At 41.5% G+C, this 22,778-nt stretch overlaps 3 protein-coding genes across 3 annotated transcripts; all 3 read right to left on the reverse strand.

Annotated features, from left to right (window-relative positions):
• Nucleotides 1-187: 187 nt before the first annotated feature.
• cox5ba (cytochrome c oxidase subunit 5Ba) lies at nucleotides 188-2,465 on the reverse strand. The gene is made up of 4 exons (XM_005750723.1): nucleotides 2,313-2,465; nucleotides 1,438-1,508; nucleotides 720-819; nucleotides 188-543 (listed from the first exon to the last, which is right to left on the reverse strand). Exons 1-4 carry the CDS (start codon nucleotides 2,407-2,409, stop codon nucleotides 431-433), a joined length of 381 nt encoding a protein of 126 aa, XP_005750780.1. The 5' UTR covers nucleotides 2,410-2,465; the 3' UTR covers nucleotides 188-430.
• A 522-nt stretch (nucleotides 2,466-2,987) lies between these two features.
• LOC102194805 (drebrin-like protein A) lies at nucleotides 2,988-13,467 on the reverse strand. Its single transcript, XM_005750724.1, has 15 exons — nucleotides 13,249-13,467; nucleotides 13,119-13,174; nucleotides 11,871-11,983; nucleotides 11,250-11,324; nucleotides 11,037-11,180; nucleotides 10,722-10,799; nucleotides 10,478-10,629; nucleotides 10,351-10,405; nucleotides 9,675-9,740; nucleotides 9,034-9,139; nucleotides 8,759-8,959; nucleotides 8,266-8,328; nucleotides 7,028-7,122; nucleotides 4,377-4,446; nucleotides 2,988-3,550 (listed from the first exon to the last, which is right to left on the reverse strand). The coding sequence occupies exons 1-15, from the start codon at nucleotides 13,329-13,331 to the stop codon at nucleotides 3,414-3,416; spliced, it is 1,494 nt and encodes a 497-aa protein (XP_005750781.1). The 5' UTR covers nucleotides 13,332-13,467; the 3' UTR covers nucleotides 2,988-3,413.
• A 604-nt stretch (nucleotides 13,468-14,071) lies between these two features.
• On the reverse strand, nucleotides 14,072-21,565 carry dusp11 (dual specificity phosphatase 11 (RNA/RNP complex 1-interacting)). The gene is made up of 9 exons (XM_005750725.1): nucleotides 21,237-21,565; nucleotides 20,570-20,645; nucleotides 20,348-20,479; nucleotides 19,963-20,086; nucleotides 19,441-19,501; nucleotides 19,316-19,362; nucleotides 17,338-17,413; nucleotides 15,914-16,045; nucleotides 14,072-14,747 (listed from the first exon to the last, which is right to left on the reverse strand). Exons 1-9 carry the CDS (start codon nucleotides 21,272-21,274, stop codon nucleotides 14,396-14,398), a joined length of 1,038 nt encoding a protein of 345 aa, XP_005750782.1. The 5' UTR covers nucleotides 21,275-21,565; the 3' UTR covers nucleotides 14,072-14,395.
• Nucleotides 21,566-22,778: the final 1,213 nt, after the last annotated feature.

The raw sequence follows: 22,778 nt of genomic DNA on the forward strand, positions 1-22,778 counted from the left end.
TCCTGCCCGTTCTGTTGGTTTTTGTCTTTTGCCCTTCTCCCCCGTCCCTCTTCTCAGCTGTTTCTCTTTCCCTCTTTCTTTCTCCCCTTCTTTCTTCCATTCAAGTCTGTCCCGTATTCAGCAAGTGAAAATAAAATAAACAATAAAAGGTGAATGAAAAACAGGAAGAAGACTCAGAGACGCACACAAACAGGAAGTTACGTTTATTGTTGCTCCTGGGAGGTGGGAGGAGTGTAACGTGTGCAGTACAATTGTGTGTGTAAACTGACTGAATGGAAATGTCTGAAGAAACTCTTTGTTCCCCGAACGTGTTTGATCCCGAGTACATGTAACGTGTAAGCAATGACTGATGAGGTCAGCAGGTATGTCAAGTAGGAGACAGCGAGAAGCGGACAGTGCCGCTTGCTCCGCAGGAGGAGGAGGTGGTGAGTCAATGGGGGAGTTCGTGGGGAACCAGCTTGTAGTGGGAGCCGCAAGATGGACAGCGCTGGGCCTCACCCTCGTGGAGCCAGAACCAGACCACGGCCGTGTTGTCCTCCTCACCTGCACACAGGAAACTGGGTGAGAGCGGTGCCACCTGTACGTCACATGCACGCTCAGGTTTCCCCAGTGAGGATTATGCCCCGCCCATCTTTGAGCCTGGGGCAAAGTTTAACCCTCGCCCGAGAAAGCCGTGGCCGACACTCACACACGCTTACAAACAGGAAACAACAACTCACACACGCATCCCACAATCCTTTTGTTCGTGATGGAGGGAACCAGGTGGGGGTCAGCCTTGGAGCCTGCATAGTGCTTTGGCTTCATCATGTTGAAGGGGTCCTACAGGAGGGGGAGGAGTCAGGTGAGTCGGGGCGTGACAGTATTCAACATCAGTTTCATTTCAAAATTCATTGTTCATCAAGAACGATTCACACGACTCAGAGGCTGACCTCAGATCAGCTGAGGCTGAGCTGCAGACAGAATAATTTATATTAATATTTGAAAATGAGCCGAGCAGCGAATATACCACAAAATAATTATTAATCATTAATAAAAAGGCAAAACATAGAAAACTAATGTTAATCAAATAACTGCTATATGAAAATAAACAAATAATCGAGAATACATTAACAAATATTAATACAAACTACAAACAAGCCCAAAAATACTAAAAATAAATATTATGAGTAACAAAATCAGTAACTACTCAAAATAAAAATGTTTTATAGTTTTGCTGAAATATGTCGACACACCGACAGCTTGAGTCTGCTCGTTTCTCCTCAGATTTGATGTTTAATGATTTTAATCTTGATTTAATTTCTGGTCTGTGTGAAATAGTGTTAAGATGAATCCACATCACGCTCTTCTTTTTCTACTGCTGTTTTTTTTTTTTTAAAACACTATGTTTTTCATGTTTCTGGAGCACATGATGTCAGAATTCCTGTGCGTCGGTCTTACCTCGCCCTGTTTCATGGCCTTCATGATGACCTTTTCCAGCCCGGTGGCCTGCTCCTCATCAGTGGGAATCCCTGTGAACAGCACAGTGTGATTAAGAGCTTCAAAGCAAACACTGTTCATCAGAACTGGCTAATGTGTGGACTCCCTGTGGGTCACATGACTACAGTACACGTTATTACAGGTTCTTATGACCTCAGTGACTTGCTGAGTTTGTGAAACCTAAAGCAGCACGGGTTTCTCTCACAGACATGAAAACATCTCAGTGTAAAACTGAAATGTTTGATCTGATGTTTTCATTCACGTCACTCTGATTCACTTCATTGATCATCGTCAGTCATGGTCACACACAGCAACTTAAAAATGCATTGATCACTGCCTTTAACTGTTCCAGACTACATACAAATTATTCAGGTTTCTGGGAAACTCTGCAAGTTAAAATGCTATGTTTATCGATACCATTACAATCTCACTGATCACTTCGATCGGCAAACCAGACTAATGACAACTTCCGTTACTCTCTCATGTGTTTAATCTTCATACCGACGAGACGTTCAAGGACCTTCATGGAGAAGGTTAAAATATGACACGTTAATTGTTTCAGATATAAAATATATTTTAGGTTTTAAATCTCACCGTATTGACCGTCGTGATTACTAAATTCTGATATATTAAGACTTTTTAAATCTACAAGTCAAACAATCAGCCAACACACGGTTTTTAATAAATCGCAGGATATTAACATGAAGTCTGATCCGAGAGGAGCCGTCACCAGGACAGGAAGCGCTCGGCGTCCTCCGACCTCCCCGCGGATTAGACCCTCTCTAAGCCGCCTGTTCCGGTGGGTTACGGGTGTTCTGTGCCGGCTCGTGGCTCACCTCCTGCCGCCATGCCGCGGCTCAGAGCGGGGGTCCGGGCGGAGCGGCAGGCTGCCGCGGCTCTAACGGCGGAGCGGAGCAGTAACCTTGCAGCCATTTCTCCTTCTTCACTGTCAGGGAGGCCGGGCGCACGGAAATGACGTCAGAGCAGCAGCGTGCTGCTTTAAAAAAAAAAAAAACTTTATTCAGCACAAATAAAGTAACAAGGAAACAGCTGGTCGTGGACAGATGGCAAACATGGCAGTTTGTCTTGAAACAACAATGATCATCTCCACATTTCAACTTTATTCTCAAAACACTTGACTTTTCTTTTCTTAATGTGGCCCTGATACTCCTTCCTACAGTACAGTCTGCTCAAATCAGGTAATAAAACACAAGACAGATATTATGAAACATGACAACATTAAAACTAAGGACGGACATTAAAAAATAATACATGAATATTGTAATAAATATAAAATAATATAATAAACTTAATTAACATTGACATAGATATTTAAAAGAGGTACGGAAATAAAATAATTAAAAAACCAGGGAACTAAAGAACTTTTCTGACAAAGACAGTTTTTATATTTGAAACTCTGCTGACTGGAGAGCAGTTTTTCCCCACATTTTCAGAGACTCCAAACTATCTGGACAAATTAACTTTTTTTTTTTTTTTTTTTTTAAATATAAGAACTGTTTTGTAAGAAAGTCAGTGACTGCCTGAAGAACACAGGAGCATCACCACATGCTGTGTGTCCTCCTTGAGATGCTCTGCAGGCCCCCTCTGAGGTCCATAGTCCCAGTCTCGGCTGAAATGCCACCTGTTCACTGAGGCATTTGAGTTTTGTGCGTAAAGCAACCTTGAGTTTATTAAAAGGCTCTATATGAACCTAATTTATACTTCTTATTAATTACGGTAGTAAGACTGGCCAAATAGGACAAAAGAAAAATAAGAGCAATATCCAAACTGCACTTGAAAATGACTGTATTTATTGTTTACTGGTTTTTACAAAGGTTTATTAATTCAGTGATACTGAACAAGTTAATGTGAGTAAAATATCCATCTGAAACACCCACAGCTTTATTAAAATTAACAGGACAATGAGCCAATGACAACTAGATAAGCTCCACATAGTTAGCCGGGAACATGCCGTATTCCCCATCAGGTCCAAGACCTCTCCACCAACCCTCATCCAGCATTTCTATCTGAGTAATAATGTCATCGGGGTCAAAGGTGATCTCAGTGTCATCCGCTGTGAGGAAGAGAGAAAACTCAGTTAAACTAAAGGTTTATCTAGAAACACCTTTCAAGAGTTTCAAGTTTAAAATTACAAGCATTTAAAAAAAAGAAATGAAAGAAACTGTTCTGTATACTCGACTTTAGATCTGTATGTAAAACAACAACATTTCAGTGTTTCATCAGGTAAATGTGATAAATAATAACCAAACTGGATGGCTTACTGCACTGTTGAGGTACAACAGCTCTTTCCAAATGTAAGACCACTGCAAGCTTATTTTACAGCCAATAAAAAGCATTATCCTGTTTTTACAGATTTGATTTACAGATTTGATCTTCTTGATTCATTTATTGAGATTCATCCTTCTTTAACAGCTTTTCCCCTGTGACAGTCAATGGTTCATTTAAACACTTTTCCTCAATTGAAGAATACAGAATACATTTTGGTCAAATATTTGCAGGTAAATTTATAAAAAAAATGTGGAAACTCAACTAGTTAAGCATTTAATCATTAATATTCTATAACTGATAATTAATTGATAATCAAACCAAATAAATGGATAAATAAAAACATGTCATTTACTGTGAATGATCTGCTGTACCTTCACAGGCCACTAGAGGCCCCAGTGCAAACTCAATTACAATAATGTTGTTGTGATATCACAGAAGTCTTATTTTCATGATATCAGTATGGTGAACAACACTCTGGACTCTTTCCAATTTCATTCAGACATGTTAGACCACAAGACACGATGGTCCTCAGTAGTCACAGAGAAGACGGCAGACCCCACAACTACTAAAAACATGAATGTGTGTGTGTGTGTGCGCGCGTACGTACGTACCGGCCTGGTAGTCGTACAGAGCTCTGGCACAGATACCTTGTCCACTGCCATCCCAATTAATACCATCAGCCTGAAATTCAAAAACAGCTAATTAACATTTAAACAGTATTTTAAATCATTTCATTCAATAACTTTTTACTCAAACACTGGAGGACCAAATCTGCCAGAAGACATTAAATAAATACATGAATCACCTCAATAAATAGGTCTACAAAATAGGTATTCATTAACTTAGAAGCCAAGAACTTACAGTGGTTTGCAAAAGTATTCGACCCCCTTGAACTTTTCCACATTTTGTCACATTACAGCCACAAACATGAATCAATTTTATTGGAATTCCACGTGAAAGACCAACACAAAGTGGTGTACACGTGAGAAGTGGAACAAAAATCATACATGATTCCAAACATCTTTTACAAATAAATAACTGCAAAGTGGGGTGTGCGTAATTATTCAACCCCCTTTAGTCAATACTTTGTAGAACCACCTTTTGCTGCAATTACAGCTGCCAGTCTTTTAGGGTATGACTCTACCAGCTTTGCACATCTACAGACTGAAATCCTTGCCCATTCTTCTTTGCAAAACAGCTCCAGCTCAGTCAGATTAGATGGACAGCGTTTGTGAACAGCAGTTTTCAGATCTTGCCACAGGTTCTCGATTGGATTTCGATCTGGACTTTGACTGGGCCGTTCTAACACATGGATGTGTTTTGTTTTAAACCATTCCATTGTTGCCCTGGCTTTATGTTTAGGGTCGTTGTCCTGCTGGAAGGTGAACCTCCGCCCGAGTCTCAAGTCTTTTGCAGACTCCAAGAGGTTTTCTTCCAAGATTGCCCTGTATTTGGCTCCATCCATCTTCCCATCAACTCTGACCAGCCTCCCTGTCCCTGCTGAAGAGAAGCACCCCCAGAGCATGATGCTGCCACCACCATATTTGACAGTATGGTGTGTTCAGAGTGATGTGCAGTGTTAGTTTTCTGCCACACATAGCGTTTTGTATTTTGGGCAAAAAGTTCCATTTTGGTCTCATCTGACCAGAGCACCTTCTTCCACATGTTTGCTGTGTCCCCCACATGGCTTGTGGCAAACTGCAAATGGGACTTCTTATGGTTTTCTGTTAACAATGGCTTTGTTCTTGCCACTCTTCCATAAAGGCCAACTTTGTGCAGTGCACGACTAATAGTTGTCCTATGGACAGATTCCCCCACCTGAGCTGTAGATCTCTGCAGCTCGTCCAGAGTCACCATGGGCCTCTTGGCTGCATTTCTGATCAGCGCTCTCCTTGTTCGGCCTGTGAGTTTAGGTGGACGGCCTTGTCTTGGTAGGTTTACAGTTGTGCCATACTCCTTCCATTTCTGAACGATTGCTTGAACAGTGCTCTGTGGGATGTTCAAGGCTTGGGAAATCTTTTTGTAGCCTAAGCCTGCTTTACATTTCTCAATAACTTTATCCCTGACCTGTCTGGTGTGTTCTTTGGACTTCATGGTGTTGTTGCTCCCAATATTCTCTTAGACAACCTCTGAGGCCGTCACAGAGCAGCTGTATTTATACTGACATTAGATCACACACAGGTGCACTCTATTTAGTCATTAGCACTCATCAGGCAATGTCTATGGGCAACTGACTGCACTCAGACCAAAGGGGGCTGAATAATTACGCACACCCCACTTTTCAGTTATTTATTTGTAAGAAATGTTTAGAATCATGTATGATTTTCATTCCACTTCTCACATGTACACCACTTTGTGTTGGTCTTTCACGTGGAATTCCAATAAAATTGATTCAGGTTTGTGGCTGTAATGTGACAAAATGTGGAAAAGTTCAAGGGGGCCAAATACTTTTGCAAGCCACTGTATGTGTATTTTATTTCATGACAAATATGAGCTCATTCTGAATCTAATGGTACCAATATATCTGAAAAAAGTTGGAATGAGAAAACAAACGTCTGGAAAAGTAAACAGAAACAGCTGGAAGAGTATTTATTTAAACAGTGCTTCACTGGAAATTCAGAATTATTTCTTATGCTAAATGAAACATTTTCTGATTGAGGCATGGTCACAGTATGTTTCCCATTTCAAGGTTCTTTTTTTGCCATTTGTGCATAAAACTAGCAGTCAAGGCACACTGGAATTCTTGTGCAGAGCACTTTCAGTCATAGTAAGCAAATTTTAGGGATTTTGCATTATTTTACAAAACACAATCCTGTTTATGATTTCTTTGGTTGAGGTGGGACACATTAAAAGGACTGAAGGTTCAATCTTGGTGTCAGGGTTAAACATAGAATTAGATGCTGTGGTTTAGGTTAGTGTTTTGCTATGATTAAACTTGGGTTTATAACATCTTCAGAAAATGATCAGAACAAACACGCCTCCCCCTGTATCAGTTTATTCTAACAGAGAACAAATTTTAGCCAAAGTCTGAGATCTAGTCATCCAAACAACCTCAAACTCAGCACTGCACTTACTCGAGACCACAGAGATACACCCACTAAGTCTCAGGTCTATTGGTCAGTTTTTGAGTCAGACACATTTCTCAAACTGTTAGTAAGACGTTACGGGAGGAATCAGAATCAAAATACGTTGTTAATTTCTAAGGAAAATATTTACTGGGAGTGATGTACATGTAAATGTACTTATGATGAAGAGGACTTACTGCTGGTGCATGCTGGGAAACGTTTTGATACAGGTCCTCGTTACTCCAGGCTGAATGCGGTGCCATGTATGGATCATCTTGAGCTGGACTTCCCTCTGCACATTATAAAAATCAGTTTTAAATAAAACTTAAAACTTTTTATAAAAAAAGTTTTAAATACCAGAGATGAAAAAGTGTTCTTTGTTTTCCAGGACAGCGAGAAAAGACACAAAAGTACCAACAGGATAAAGTATTAATACTCCAATTCCAGGAAAAGTACTAAGTATCACCACACTACAACCCTCAAAAAACAGAAGTTACAGAAATGTTACTATGAATTATGTTACATAGTCTGAGATTCTGATATAGCCAGTGAACAAATCTATCTATCTAACCAGCGCTGTGCTACAATCGTGGTGTAACAGCTTTACAAACATGAAGGCCAACGAAACAAAAACCAAGCTGTGAGCTGTAAACATGATGGAGCAAACACAGAATAACCACAAATTATTTCAGCTAACGTCCATCATTTGCTGCTGCAAACTCAAAAATTCACTGACTCGCCAACTCTGACAGTGACTCTTACTCAATATGTAAAATAGTTCAAATTAATTAATTTTATTAACCAAAAAATTTGAAAATATAGCAAACTTTAAACTTTCAACTGCTAAGTTTCCAGTATTTAACATATTTAATTACTTTTGTTTTTTTGTCTTTAATGTTTCAAACGTAAAAGCACCACTGAGGAAAAATTCATTAGTATTCACTTCACAGTGTTATAGATTTAATTTAAAATGGATAAAAGTGACATTTTCAACTCTAATGTTTTCTAATGTATTCAGACTCTTTTCTGTGGTTTCAGATTGTTTTAGGTTTATTTTGTTTGCTTTATTATTATTGAGATGTCTGTTATTTTTAAATTTACTGAACATTAGATTCATTGACTAATTAATTGAATTAAATTGATATGGTGTTGTTCTGCAGCTATTTGTAATTCATGTGTTTAAATCTCAGCTGCAGTTATAAGACTAAGAAAACTCTGAAATGTAGCATACTAGAAGTATAAAGTATTGTGTAAATGTACTCGGAGTGATTTTTGTGGGTGTTGATGTTAGTGACAAACTGATCATCATATAAAATATGGTCTTATAGGAAGAAAAAGGTAAAAAAAAAAACTAATTCAAACGACTCTGATTATTGATAAATGATCAAAATTGCACAAAACAAAAGTTTAAATGAAATGACGTTAAAGTTCACACCTTGTGCAGCTTCATCTTCATCAAAATCATCTGACCACTCGTCTTCGTCACCATAACCAGCGTCTGTGTTTGCAGGAGGGACGTCTTACTTCATGTCATACACACAACACGCGGGTATTTCACAGTTCAGGTCACTAATCAGTTAAATTAATACATAAAAAAAGGTTTCCAGACTCAACTTTTTCAGCTGATTCAGCATATCCAAAGAAAATATCAGTGTTATGTGAACACAAGTTTTCTACTCCTCACACAAATCCACTCCTAAATTTGAAAGTATTTTTAACAAAGCTTAATATTTAAAAATAAAAAGCCACCTTGGTTCTGACTGGCTAACTTCTGGACGCCTGCTGAAGGCCAGCAGTTTTGTGAGAACTGTGAGAACAACAGTTACTCCACAAAACTTACTTTATTTTTTATTTCTGTTCTACACCAAAGAACTGTGGTTCCTTCTGGGAACCTCCTGCAGTTGAAAAGCTGCCTCAATATGTCTCACCTGCAGGCTGCACAGGTGAGTGTGACCTCTCTGGTGCTGTAGTGGAGGCAGGTGCAGCATGTGAGACAGGCAGCACAGGTGAAGCAGATGTAATCAGAGACAGGGGGGTCACTGCTGGAGGAGAGGATGGTGGAAACCGAGGCTGAACCGGGACGTCTCGCTCAAACGATTTCTGCGATAGAAACGGACTCTGCAGCCTCCCTGCAGGGGGAAACTTTAAGGTGAACCACCATCATCATCATCATCCTCATCATTATCATCATCGTGTTTCTTACCGGGTCTGGAGGCAGCAGGTGTGTCGCCAGCATCAAAGCTCTGCTCCTTCTGCTTGAAGATGTCTCTGGGATTAAACGCTCTCTGAGAAATCAGAGATTTCGCCTCCTGTGAATAAAACTGGGTGACATTAAAGTAAAGAGGCAGGATCCTACACTTCTCTCAATGCAACTCTTCAGCCTTTGTAATTCAGCTCTTCCTGTTCATTTCAATTTGGCTTACAGTAAAAAAAATGTAAAGGCTTCCAGGCTGTAGAACTAAACATGTGAAGCAGACTACAGTTCCCATGATACGTCTTGGTGGGCAACATCCAATCACAGAGCCAAACAAATGTGAACAAATCACCAAGAAAATCCTCATTTCTCTAGTTTTAACATCTTCAGATTGAATCATTGTGAATTCTCAATTAAAATGTGTTTGCTATGAGAACATCATGTCAGCTGCGGAGGCTCATGGGTAATGTAGTATCCAGAGCCATCCACCCAGCTGATCAAAAATGAAACTGGAATAACAAAAAAGTTAAACCTGTGTGATCATTTTTTTTATGTTTCTGATGCTGTGTGAAAATAAATAATGAACATTTAGAGGGAGAAACAGGAGCAGATATTACGTTACAAGAATCTATGGTCAAAATTGCGCTCACGTTAGCTTTCTGCACCGAGGCAGCAGCGGAAATTCCCGTCATCTTCATGTTCTCCAGCTGCTCATTCTGAAACACAGAAATTATTCATACATGACGTTAAATATAATTTTAACATCACACAACACAGACTTCTCTGCCTCAGTGATTTGCCAAAAGGATTTAAAATCAAGTTTCAATAAAGAAATGACTCATAATCCAGTATTTTTTACTTTCTTAATATGTTTTTTTATTTATTTATGAATTAAATACACAAGTTAGCTCATCCTTTAAAAGTTAAAAACATCTTTCTCTTACCCTCAAAATCAATTAAATAACTAATATCTATGTCATTATTATTGGGTAATTTAAAACATGTTACCCTTTCCATTATTTCCTGTTTATTTACTTTTCATTATCTGAAATAGTTTTCAGTTTAATAACTTCTTTTATGTTTGAATTTATTCATGTGTACTTCAGGATTTTTGCCCCTTTATATTTCTGTTTATTTATGTTTATAATTTTTTTAAAAAGGGGTTAAATAGTAATGTTGAATATTGTTTTTTATATTGTTTGTGATCAAATAAACTGTTGTTTTCCAAATTTGATTTATTTTTAATCTATCAGGAGCAGTAATGTGATGCTGGCTGGGCTCATAAACTCAACCGAATCAGGATCAGTGAGCTGAAGCTGAGCTCACCCGACGCTGCTGTTCCTGCTCTCGCTCCTCGTCCTCCCGCTGCTTCTGCCGGAGCCTGAAACACAAAATACTTGAAGTGTCTTCTTCATGAGTTTCTGTGATTTTGTGTTTTGTGTGTCTGACTCACTTCTCCTGTTCGATCTGCTGAGCTCTCTCTCTCGCTATCCTCTCCCTCTCCTTCGACTGTCTCTCCTCCATGTCCCTCCTCTCCCTCTCCGCCTCCTGCCTCTCCTGTTCCACTCGAATGCTTTCCTCCTTTTGACGCATTTCTTCATCCCGCTGAAGGAGAAGAAGAAGAAATAGAGAGTCGTGTGACTTTGCTGACTGAAACCTGTGATACAATCTTGGAGGACTCGGAGTTGAAACCGAACCTGAGCTTTGACCCAGAAGTCGTCCTTGTTGATTTGTTGGATTTCCTCGACAGCATTGACTTTGCGGTACACAGAACCCTGACGAGAGAAAAGGCTCAGGGATTATAACAGAAATGTCCTGTTTTTCTTCTTTGTGCGCAACCCTGATTATTTATTCTTTATTTCAGCATTCTCTCTCTGTAGACAGAAGTGTTTGAGCTGAAGAAGATCTACATTGATGTTCATGCAGGGGTAGGAGTGCACTGTGAGATGAAATATTGGCTTATTGGATGGTAAAACGAGGCTGTGCTGCCGATTCAGGCAGCGTGATCTCACCACGGGTCCTCTGGGAACGTCTCTGTACTCCTGCGTTTGCTTGTGGAAGTTAAAGTTAGCGCCGGACGCTTTGGCCACTTTGGCCAAGATGGTCTCTGGGTCCACGTCGTCCTCCGCACGGGCGTTTACAGTCACATGGGCTCCCTGTGATGTCACACATGTTAATGATGCAGCTCTTCACACACATTAACAGGAAAAAGAGGCCAGACTCACCTTCAGGAAACCTGCTATGGTGCTCACGTGATTGGCACACTGTCCTTTCCGAGAGTCCTTCACACCTTCACCTGTCTTAGAAAACAAAAATCATCCATTCAATCCTGTGAATATGGCATCCTTCTATCACTCGACACTCATAGAAAGTAAAGTCTGCAGAGCTCTCTACAGGATCTCAGAACTGGATATGGACTGTTTAGCCTCGCAGACTCTGCCAGACTTTAGGAGGAAGTCGGAGGGCTAGTTTCCATCTAACGATGACATGCCATGTTCTGACTGTAGGATCGAAGATGGAGTGAAGTGGGCATATAACGATGACCTACTTGGTGGCTAGGCTAATATGAACACATCAGCAGGCTGAAGATGGAGGATGGGGGTTAAAAAAAGTACATGTTGAGGGGCTTCCTGTCATGTGACTGGAAGATGCTGAAACCAGCCAAACTTCACTCCAGAGGTCTGAGATGATCCGTCCACAGCATGAGATCACTTATTAATGGTCTGGATTACTCACTGTGAAAAAGTCCTGAGCTTCACATCCACACTGAAATCTTCAGATATTTGTGGTTTTCAGAAAAAAGAAAAACTTCAGGAAAAAAAGCTTTGAGTTAAAGTTGGTCTTACCCAGTTTATGAGGATGTATTTGGGCAGTCCAGAGTTCGGGTCCCTGACTCGACAGAAAGCGTACATCACCTTCCCGCTGTTCAGCTCCTCCACCATCTCCTCCAACCCTCCATCTACACAAAACACAAAGGAGAACATGATCTCATTTAGATCAGACCGCAGACACCTGAAGACCAGACTGGAGATCAGAAGGTTATGAGGGTGGCTTACGCTGGTGTTCCTGCGCGCACGTCCTGTGTAACACATAAAGAGGTCAAGTGCTGCACGAAAAACCCTCCACAGCTTGTTTGAGACGTTCCTCTGACACTCTTAATGCCAGTGATGTCATTGCATCATTTCTCAGCTGCACAAACCAGTTTGGAGCGCTGAGCAACTTTTTCTTTCTTTCCCACCTGAGAGCAGCACATTCTTATCTGTGTGCTTCAACACACCAGCTGTACCAGCGTTCACAGACCTGAGCCCAGTGGTTTTCTTTGCTTTCACTTGCAGTTATATTTCACTTGCAGCCTCTGCTCCATTCTGCTGAAACTTATTGGTACATCACAAGATGTAGCCGTGGCTCAGCTGTGGAAGCTGAATGCTTGTAATAACCACGCTGTTAATGTTTGCTTCATATTTAATAATAAGTTTTAAGTGTATTAGGGCAAACACCACTCTGCATGTGGTCGGTATGCTCCTGGATTTTAACATGAAACCCTCAGAAACAGAAAACACTCTGGGAGCAGACCAGAGGAGTCAAACATAAGGCCTGGGGCCCAGAATCAGCCCAGTAAAGCCTTCATTCCGGCCCCCAGGAGGAGATAAATGTTTTTTGCTGCTGACGCTAGAAATGTCTGTTTTTACAGTTGGTCCAAACAAAAGGACATTTTCTGTGATGAACACAACTTTGTTTTATACTTTCGGACAGTCTGGATGAGTGTATTTCTTACAGTCATGATGATCATCACATGGAAAAAGCTGAACTTGGTTGTCTTACATTAGGAAGTCTTAGGGTTTACATGTGCACAGAGGGACAGACTGCAGCACTGCTGAAAAAAGTCAAACTGAGGTCAAGAAACAGGGTGGAGTGCAAGAACACCTCAAACATCTCCTCAGGTCCAAAAACAGCAGGAAATCAGCAGAGAGAAGAGTCAGAGAGGAAGGACAGCAAAGAACACAGGACCTGACCTTCAAAATAAAACAGGAAGTGAGGGGAAATCCACAGGAAATAAATTCGGAGGGATCAAAAGTTTGGATCCAAGTACTTACCTCCTTTCTGTGCCACTCGGAGGTTGTTGGTGTTTCCTTCGTAGGTGAACAGTGCCCTGAAACAGACAGACAGGTGTGGGTGTGCAGCAGATGTAGGTGTGGACAGACACACAGGTGAACTTTATCTCACCAGTCTGTGTTAGACTTGCCGCTCACCACCTCCTCGTAGGCGGCCATCAGCGCGGCTCCATTCTTGCTCAGATTAACAGACATGTTCCTCCACAGCACGGCAGCAACGACCCAGCAGTACTGTGGCAAACCTCCCACAGGGACCAACTCAGCTCAGGTCTGAGGAGACTAACCGGGCGGGTCGAAGGACCCAAACCTGACTGACCGCATTCTCCCCAGGTGACTCCTCCCACCTACACACCTGTGCTCAGCAGCAACAGGACACAGGTGAGTGTATCATGTGACCCTCTGCAGCAGGGAGCGTGTGTGTGTGTGTTACAGTGAACAGGGTGTGATCTGTGTTATTGTTGGCTTATTGGGGGCGGAGCTTGCCATACCTGCTCACCTGAGTTTCTGTTTTGTTTTTTTACAGAAAGGAAAAAAAACTTGAAAACCTTCAAAAAGCACAAAAACAAGTGAAACCAGAAGGAACGTGATAAATGTTCTTCAAAAAAACCCAAACAAACCCACTGCTCCGTCTTTCTGTTTCTATAGCCTCACCCGTACGACCCCTCCCACCTCAGAGGCAGACAGCAGGTTAACGAGACTATGAAAGCCACGATCAATGGAGCTCTGACACCAGTATTCACCATGGCAACAGGTAAACACCGAGCAGCTCCTCGTTTGAATCGGGTGGCATTTATCTCACAAACAGGAGACTGAAGGCAGAAACGTGGACGACTGTCCACAGTTCAGTGAGCTCACAGACGCCCGACAGAGCGCTCAGGTCACACCACTTCATACCAGTTTATAATTTACTGACACACAACATTTTCAGCTTTCATTTAATAAAACAAGCACACAAACAACATGTTTCATTTTCTTCTTATTCACTCATGAAAACATGAAACTTTAAATCACTCTCCACTCTTCACCTTGAACTCTGACCTTCAGACATGTGGCACACACACACGCACATCAAATGTCAGTCTTGGAAGCTAGAGCGAGGTTATCAAAGTAATAATGACGACATTTGAACTGCGCTGTGATTGGCTGAAGTGGACTTCAGCAGCGTTAATTTTAATTCCTGTTTAAATATTCTCATTCAAACACTAACATCCTTAAAAGGCCACATCACCTCAGTCCATTCTTCTTCTATCAAATAAAATCTAGTGGTCGTATCCGCTTGCTCTGCCTCCCCGTATGTGTCTGCTGTCGCTGTGTCTCATTTGTGGCCCCGCCCACTCTTCCTCAGGCACTCCATAGCCTTCAGCAGTCCAGCGTGGTGAGTAGCGAGGGAGGATCGGAGGAGGAGGAGTTCTCCACGTGTCCAGCGTTGTGGCGCCTGGCCTCCACTGAGGGTTCCCCACACGGCTATCCTCCAAGTGTGGTGGTCTCCTCCACTGATTATCCGCCTGAGGACGTGTCCATCGATACGGGTTGAGCGATGGTGGAGGAGGGGGGAGAAAGTCACGCTGAGGAGGGCGGTGATGAAGGTGGGCGTTCCCTTGTCGTGGAGGTCTTTTTTCATTTGAAAAAAAAAAAGAAAATATTTTTATTCATATTTTTAAATATATGGAAAATTGACATTTTTTTGTTTTATTTAAGAATACACACACACACACACACACACACACACACACAAGATTATATTTCAATCATTTAACCCTTTAAGACCTACCATAGAACCAAGTCCGCCAGAGCTAATATTATATTTTTACATGTTGTAGTGCCATTATTGGGAACATTTCAAGTTGATATACATCAATACAACCATTATAGCCCAAACTTTAATAATATGTATGCATTAAGTGCATAGTAATTACATAAATTGCAGAAAAGTGCAATAAACTACAAAAAAATTAAAATCGTTTGTGTTTTTTTAACATATATTTCTAGTTAGAGAAATTTAAGAGGCTTATCCCTCAAAACTGTAAATACAAAAAAGTTGCACAAAATAGTTTCCCACTACAGGAAATTTATTTTGAGTGTCTTCATATTTTTATTTTTGAAATACACTAATTTTTATATACTGCAGGAAAAAGAAAATAAATATTATACTCCAAATTTAAAACAAAACACCATATGCATCCAAATAAACTATTTCCAGCAGTGCAATATGAGTCCTAAGCATCCCAGAAACGATACAGAAAGTCATAAAGTCAAACACAACTTTTAAAAACACCAGTATAGGCTCATGAGGCCCTGATGGTAAAAAACTACATTTCCGCAAAATGACGTCACGTCCGGTTTCGGGCAGGTCATGGCGGACATGCGATAGTTCGCGCTGATGGACGTAGGTAGTGTTATGAACAGCTGATCGGATCGGCAAAGCATGTTTCTGGAATATTATGTTTTTGTTGCTGCAAGTGCTTTTTATGCAGTCTTTGCAAAGCTATACGTGGAAGGAAACTGTGACCTAGATGTAAGTACAACTCCTCCGGTTTCATATGCAAAAAACATTTACTGCGCTAGCTCACGTGGTTGCAGTGCTACAAGGATTTAAAAATAGTTACGCAAAACGGAGGATGCCCGCTTCGACCGGCTTTAAAGGGTTAAAAAACTTTATTCACTTCTGTAATGAGTGAATTTGAAAGCAGCAGGATGTAATGATGATTCTCTGACGTTTATTAAACTTGGTTCCTTCCTTCTATGACTGATGAACATATTCAGGTGTGTCGTCCTACCTGTGGTGCCGGGACTTTTGAGCGTGTTCGCGCCTCTTCTGATCGCAGTCATCGCTTGGCAAGCTGGAAAGCGGGCGATGAACAGCTTGACCTCTCATTGGCTCCTGCTCCACCTCCTCCATCCCTTCGTTACTGTGACAATGGACCAGAAAGAGTCAGGAACCAATCAGAGCGCACCAGTTAGTCAGCATGACGACTCAGAGCAAGACGAAAATGACAACTGTAAATACAATTTCTAAAGGCGAGCTTAGACTGTGGTTAAAAATATATCAGATATGTATTTCTAATATTTTATTTGTACTGTAATAAATAACCAAATAAAATTGAAGAACATTCGTTTTTCCTCAAAAGAAACTTTCACAAACATTTTGAGTATGGAAATGTGTTGATTGTTCTTTGATGAATAATTTGAGATATTTACATTTTTAAATGTTTTTGTCGTGTTTTAGTATTTTTTCTCTTCATTTTTAATATTTTTATTATTTCATAGCATCCATCCATCCATTCACTTCCGCTTATCCTTTTCAGGGTCGCGGGGGGCGCTGGAGCCTATCCCAGCTGTCATAGGGACAGAGGCGGGGTACACCCTGGACAGGTCGCCACTCTGTCACAGGGCCAACACACAGGGACAGACAACCATTCACGCTCACACTCACTCCCACATTCACTCCTATGGGCAATTTAGATTTTTCAATTAACCTATCCCCACTAACTGCATGTCTTTGGACTGTGGGAAGAAGCCGGAGTACCCGGAGGGAACCCATGCAAACGCATAGCAGTTAAACACAAATATTTTAAAATATTCTATGAAAACTTCTGCACCATTTAAATATTTTGAATTCATTCTGATTATGAAAACACATGAAGGGAATTTCTGTTGATATTTTACAACATTTTAAACTTCCTTTAACCCTTATATTCATAATTTATACTGTAAAACAGTCCAAGTCCAACTTTTTTTGCGCCCTGTACCAGTTTATGTCCGACAATATTTTCACGGATTGGCCTTTAAGGTGTCGCAGACAAATACAACAAAATGAAACTAGTACCAGTATTAAAAAAAAAAAAAAGATTTATTCGTAACAGACGGGAAAAGACCCAGAGAAACCGAGTTAACGATAAAAACAACTTAAAAAATAACGATAAAGACCCCCAAAAATCCCAAAAAAACATACATTTCACACCCGAGCCTCAACTCTCGCGGCCTGGTACCAAACGCCTCATGGACCAGCCCCGGGGCTGGGGACTGCTGCTGTAAAATATTTGAGACTGTTTAATATTCTTTTTTTTTTTGGCTGTTATTTGATTTTTTTGTTTGCTACAAAAAAATTAAAGTTGAAATATTTTTGTCTTTAGGATATTTCTAAAGAGTCTGTTGATTTTGAATAATTCGTGTGGGTGCAGTGAGTGGGGGGGAGCCTCACCTCCTCCTGCGCCCGTGCTGCAGGTCATGCAGGTAGTTCTGCCTCTCGATGGCGTGACCGCGGGACAAGTTAAACACTGCAGAGAGAGACGATGCTTACACATGCTTCACACGTGAAATATGAACAGTGTTGGGAAGGTTACTCTTCAAATGTATTTCACTACAGATTACAGGATACATGGCCCAAAATGTATTTTGTAACGTATTCAGTTACGTTACTCAATGACAGTAACGTATTCTGAATACTTTAGATTACTTAATATATTATTATGCTTTTTACAACTACATGAATGTACTATTGCTGTGTGATTTATTACTATTACTGAAGGTTACTCGCCATACCAATACCGACTAGATTTTTAAATCTTAATACAAAATGAGTAACAGTAGGTGGACATTAGGTAAGGCTGCACTTTTTGCAGCGATCTCGTAAAACTATTCCACGCGTATATAAAACAGGTCCGTGGCTCCGAACCGTAGTAAAGGGACCTCTGGCTAATACGTCGGGTTCGTGTCGGGCTCGTAGCCGAAAAATAGCTTTACCGTATTTCCCGGACTACAAAGCGCACCTGAATATTAGCCGCACAAGCTAAAATCAGGGGAAAATCCTGTTTTGTACATACATTAGCCGCACCTGACTAAAAGCCGCAGGTGTTTCAATGTTGACTTATCATATGTAAGAGAATACGCACAAAGGGAATTGTTAGGAAAGAGATGGCTGTTTGGAGACACACCCCTTTTATTAATATTTTGAAAAACAAGTTATGGGTACATATTTGCATAACTTTTTAGGTATATGTACAAGTAGCGGTAATTACAAGTACGAAACATGTACTGTGCTTCATAAATGAGTAACAAATGTAGTACATAACAATAACCTACAGCACACCAGAAAAATAGACTCAGGTGCAGTGACACGGCTTTAACAAGAAGAAAAGTCAGTCATTCACCATCTTCCTGCGCACTAAAACCACCAAAGTCCTCTTCTCCAGTGTCAGATACAAACAGGCTCAGAATGGCTACGTCATCCACTCTCAGCTTCTTTCCTTTGTTGTCACTTACAAAACCAAAGAAATCCTCGTTGTCAGTGTCGGAGTCGAACACCCTCAGAAGGGCCGTGGCGGTGTCCTCCTCTCCATCATGCAGCAGTCCAGCCCTTCGAAATCCGGTGGTGATCGTGGATGTTTTCATACTTTTCCACGCTGTCAGGTTCCACCGGTGGAGTTGAGCATAACTTGCTTTTCGCAAGTTTATCGCCGCTCGTCATCCATGACTCCCGCTGAACGCGTAGCGTTAATTTGAAGTTTGTTTTTCGCGCTACTTGTACAGCACTATGTTGCCTGGCGGATGGACACGTGACCAACATACCACTCTTGAACCCCGATCCTTCCGCCAGGCAACGTAGTGGCATACAACAGCGGAACAAACAAAACAAATCGTCTTACGATATGACAAAAATCATGGACAATCCATAGAAAAGCTGCACCTGACTAAAAGCCGCAGGGTTCAAAGCTTGTGCAAAAATTAGCGGCTTATAGCCCGACAATAACGGTACTTTGTTGTGTGGGTCAACTTTGCTAGCGAGAGACAGAGAGAGGCGTTGAAAGGCTGCTCCAACAGAACTTATTGTTTCGGAGGAAAACACGAGCACAGCGTACAGTCGAGTCTTAATAGCTTACTTACAACTGGGCTCGTCAGGCACTCTTCTTGGCTGCAGTGGTTATTATTATATTTCCATGCTTCCAGCTCCCGTTTCTGGTGGGTCATTTGTTGAATAATAATTTTAAAAAATATTTCTTCACGTCATTATGCGGCTGCAAGTAGTGGTGACATGGGCCGTGAGATTGAGAAACAGGCATTTGAGCCTCTTAATGCACTCATGTACTCATATGTTGTATTTTAAATACGTAACGCCGATACATGTATTCCATTACTCCCCAACACTGAATATGAAATATGGACACAAGAAGCCGACTCACGCTGCACCGCCTCCCTGGGGTCCATCCCATCCACGTCAATCAGATACCTGCAGGTGACACGTGGCAGTTAGATCCCGCCCACACCCTTGAGTCCAGCCAACCAGCAGGCTTAAGTTTGTACATACCTGCAGATCAGGTACCCGGTACGGTTCAGGCCGTGGGTGCAGTGCACGCCGATCAGCTTATCTGCAGGAGACACAAGCCACAGTTAGAGCTCAGATCGCACTTCTTCTACTGTGGTTTCCTATTAAAGGACACAATGCCAATCGCACACGATCTCATTCATGCAAAGCCTAAAAGTCATGTGACCACAGCCAGCATGACGGGTTTGATTGAAGTAGGAAACCAGCAGCTCCTCGTCATGTGACTGCTTGAAATCTGACCAATCAGCTGCCTGCGAGCCTGAAGTCCCAGCAGACTTCCTCCTCCTCCTCATCGGAAGAGGAGGAGAGCTCCTGTGAGACAGCAGCTGATTAAAATGCTCAGAGCTGATTTTCTTCCCAAAAGTCCCCAAATCTAAAATCTGAGCAGCCTCAAATCTGCAAAACATGGCAGTCATGCAGGAGCAGCAGAGCAGCAGGAGGTGAAGGAGGAGATCAGACTTAAACCTGTGTCAGCGAGGGAGGTTCACAGTAGCTTGCTCTCACCGTTCTCCTTATTCTCCCGCAGGAAGCTGCAGACGGCGCGTTTGAAGCTCAGGATGGTGTCATCACTGGGAACCTCGTGACCTCGCGTGAAGATCTTCACACACAGCAGGGACCTGGGAATGTCCTACACACACACACACACACAGTTTACTTTATCATCATCAGAAAGCTGCAGTTCCTCTAATGTCCAGATAAGGCTCTGAAAGAGAATGAACGCCTGGAGAAAATCCATCTTTTATATACATTCTGTGGGATAAGCAGTGCGTCTGTCTGTGTGTTCGTGTGTGTCTGTGGTCAGGTGGAATAATAGCAGCATAATCAATAACACTGATCAGTAAACACAGACTTGATCGATTTGTCTATAAATGCAAGATCTTGTGCTCACCTCGAGCCTGTAGTAACGTGTGGTGAAAGTGAGGTCGATGATCAGCCCAAGCTCCTCCTCCTCGCTGCTGACAGCATCTAGCAGCTCCCAGGGGCCAAACACATCAGAGTGCGGCAGCTGGCGGTTCAGAGACTGCACAGAAGAAGAAGAAGATGATGATCATGATCATGAGTGACGCTGAGCGAGGCATTTCTGGGGAGGAAGCTCAGATGACACACTGACCTGCTTCAGAGGAACTTTGAAGGCGATGAATCGAGTCCCGCGGAGGCGTTTTCCAACCGGCGAGTAATCGAGCCACCTGCAGGACACGAACAGTCAGTCAGCATTGTCATGGAAACCTGAAGATGCCCGATTCTTACTTCTACTGCCGTTACTCTCACCTGAGAGAGAACTTTCACATTAACATCTCAGTTTAAAGATACAGTTATAGATGTTCAAAGACGTTCCCAAAATAACAGTGAACTTCCATGTAGCTTTCCTGTAGCTCTTTTAAATAACTCTTTATTTACTTATTTCACACACAGCTGAATTTTTTAAAATAATCTTTAGAAATAATCCACTCGTGTTTCCTTTGCAGGCGTGGCTGCTTGATGATCACAGATTACACATGAACGCTCAGTGTAAAACCCTTTAAACGTCACATCGGTGACGTCATTATGATCATGCGCTAGATGTTTATTTTTTATATTTACCTGCGGGTCATTATTTGTTTACGTGTGTGATGATGTAATCGCGGTTACTCGTAAGACCGTGCGCTGGTCATGAGGTCACACAGCAGCAGACTGGAGGCTCTCAGGTTCATGAAGCTGTTATTAATAACCGTCTTTGTAATAAACCCCGGACTCTTAGTTATACCTGTGCATGCGCGGAGCTGTAGGCTGACACGCACCTGTCAGGTATGCCGTTCTTCTTCGCGGATCTGGACATGTCTCCACTGTTAGACGTTAGAAATAAAAGAGTAAAAGCTTGAACCCAGCGGAAGTCCGTCTCTGACCACGTGTCTCTGCCACGGCGACTCGGAGCCGGACCACAGCTCCTCCGCCGCTGTGTCGCTCCGCTCGGGGGTAAAAAGGCGGATTAGGTTATGCTGTGCTCTGGACGGTGTGCGCTGTCACGGAAAGTTGGAGCAGTGTCGCAGCCAGCACCAATACTGCCGGCGCACACGGATGACGCAATGACAGCCGCTCTGGCGCCTACCTGCCGCCAGACGTCGCACCTGAGAGACTAATCACAGACAGAGGATACGAAAAATAAATGATCTCAGATCAATCCAGGTTATTCCGGATGAAAACAATAAGATTTACTCTTTTAAAAAAGAAATGTGGAACAGCTGTTTTCAGAGGAATATTTCTAGTGCTTGTCCTTTGTTAACAAAGACGGAAATATTGTAATCTCAGAATAAATTTTGACACACTTAATCAGACAAAATTATTAAAAATTATAGCAAATTCATTATACTTTTTGGAACATTATATTATATTATATTTTTACATTAATAAACATCTCATCCAGGAAAAAAAAACAAAAACAAAAAAACAAAAGCAAATAGTAGAAACAGGAGTTCTGATGTGATCTTTGTGGTTTTGAAGTAAAGACGGTGTTGAAACAGTTTCAGGCATTTATAGAAAATAAGCAGCAGTTATGGTTTAGTTTCCCGGATTAGTCTTTCCTAAAATCTGGTGTCTTAAAATTTTGGCTGAGGCGTCATTTTGACTCCTAAAAGTTTCTGATGATCATGTGCATCTATCAAAGTGTCACTGTGGTACACACCAGGGGCTATTGTAGGATCAGAGCTTTGGGGGTGCTGAGCACCCAGACGGCTTGTGAAATGGGACGGTCTAGCCTCCGTTGCGCTGCCCAGGTTGCCTAGCAACCATAACACTAACAACTGGAAACGTTTCATACAGCTTTATTTGACAGAAATGAAGGAGAAAATCTTTTGTTCGTGTGTTTGTTTGTTTCTACATGAGCTTTGATTTGATAAGTATCAGAGGCTGAGACCACGGGACTGTGAAATCATGATTATTGGGCTTCACTTCTGTACTGAACAGTCATTTAAGATTAGCTAGTAAATAACAATTAGCTGATGTTGTTCATGGGACTCAAAGTCATCTCACTTTGGTAATGTAAATATAATATGGCCAATATTAAAGTTATAATTTCAATCATTATTAGTTATTACAGCAGTAAATGAACTCTGTGTCAAATACAGAGCTTCAGTAAAGATTCAAGCTGCATTTGTTTATATTATTTATATTTTCTGTCACCTTAAATCTTCACTCAAAGACAGGTTTCTTTGACACTGTATATATATAACTGTGTTATATATATGAGAGACAAATATTGTTCTTTTAATATGTTGGCATTACTAAATTTGTCTCAGTGCTTACTTTAAATATCCATAAAATCATCACATTCTCTGTAAGATTAA

This window comes from Pundamilia nyererei, unplaced genomic scaffold (genome assembly GCF_000239375.1).
Source record: "Pundamilia nyererei isolate P.nyererei 1_Seehausen unplaced genomic scaffold, PunNye1.0 scaffold00285, whole genome shotgun sequence".
In the NCBI taxonomy this organism is placed as follows: domain Eukaryota; kingdom Metazoa; phylum Chordata; class Actinopteri; order Cichliformes; family Cichlidae; genus Pundamilia; species Pundamilia nyererei.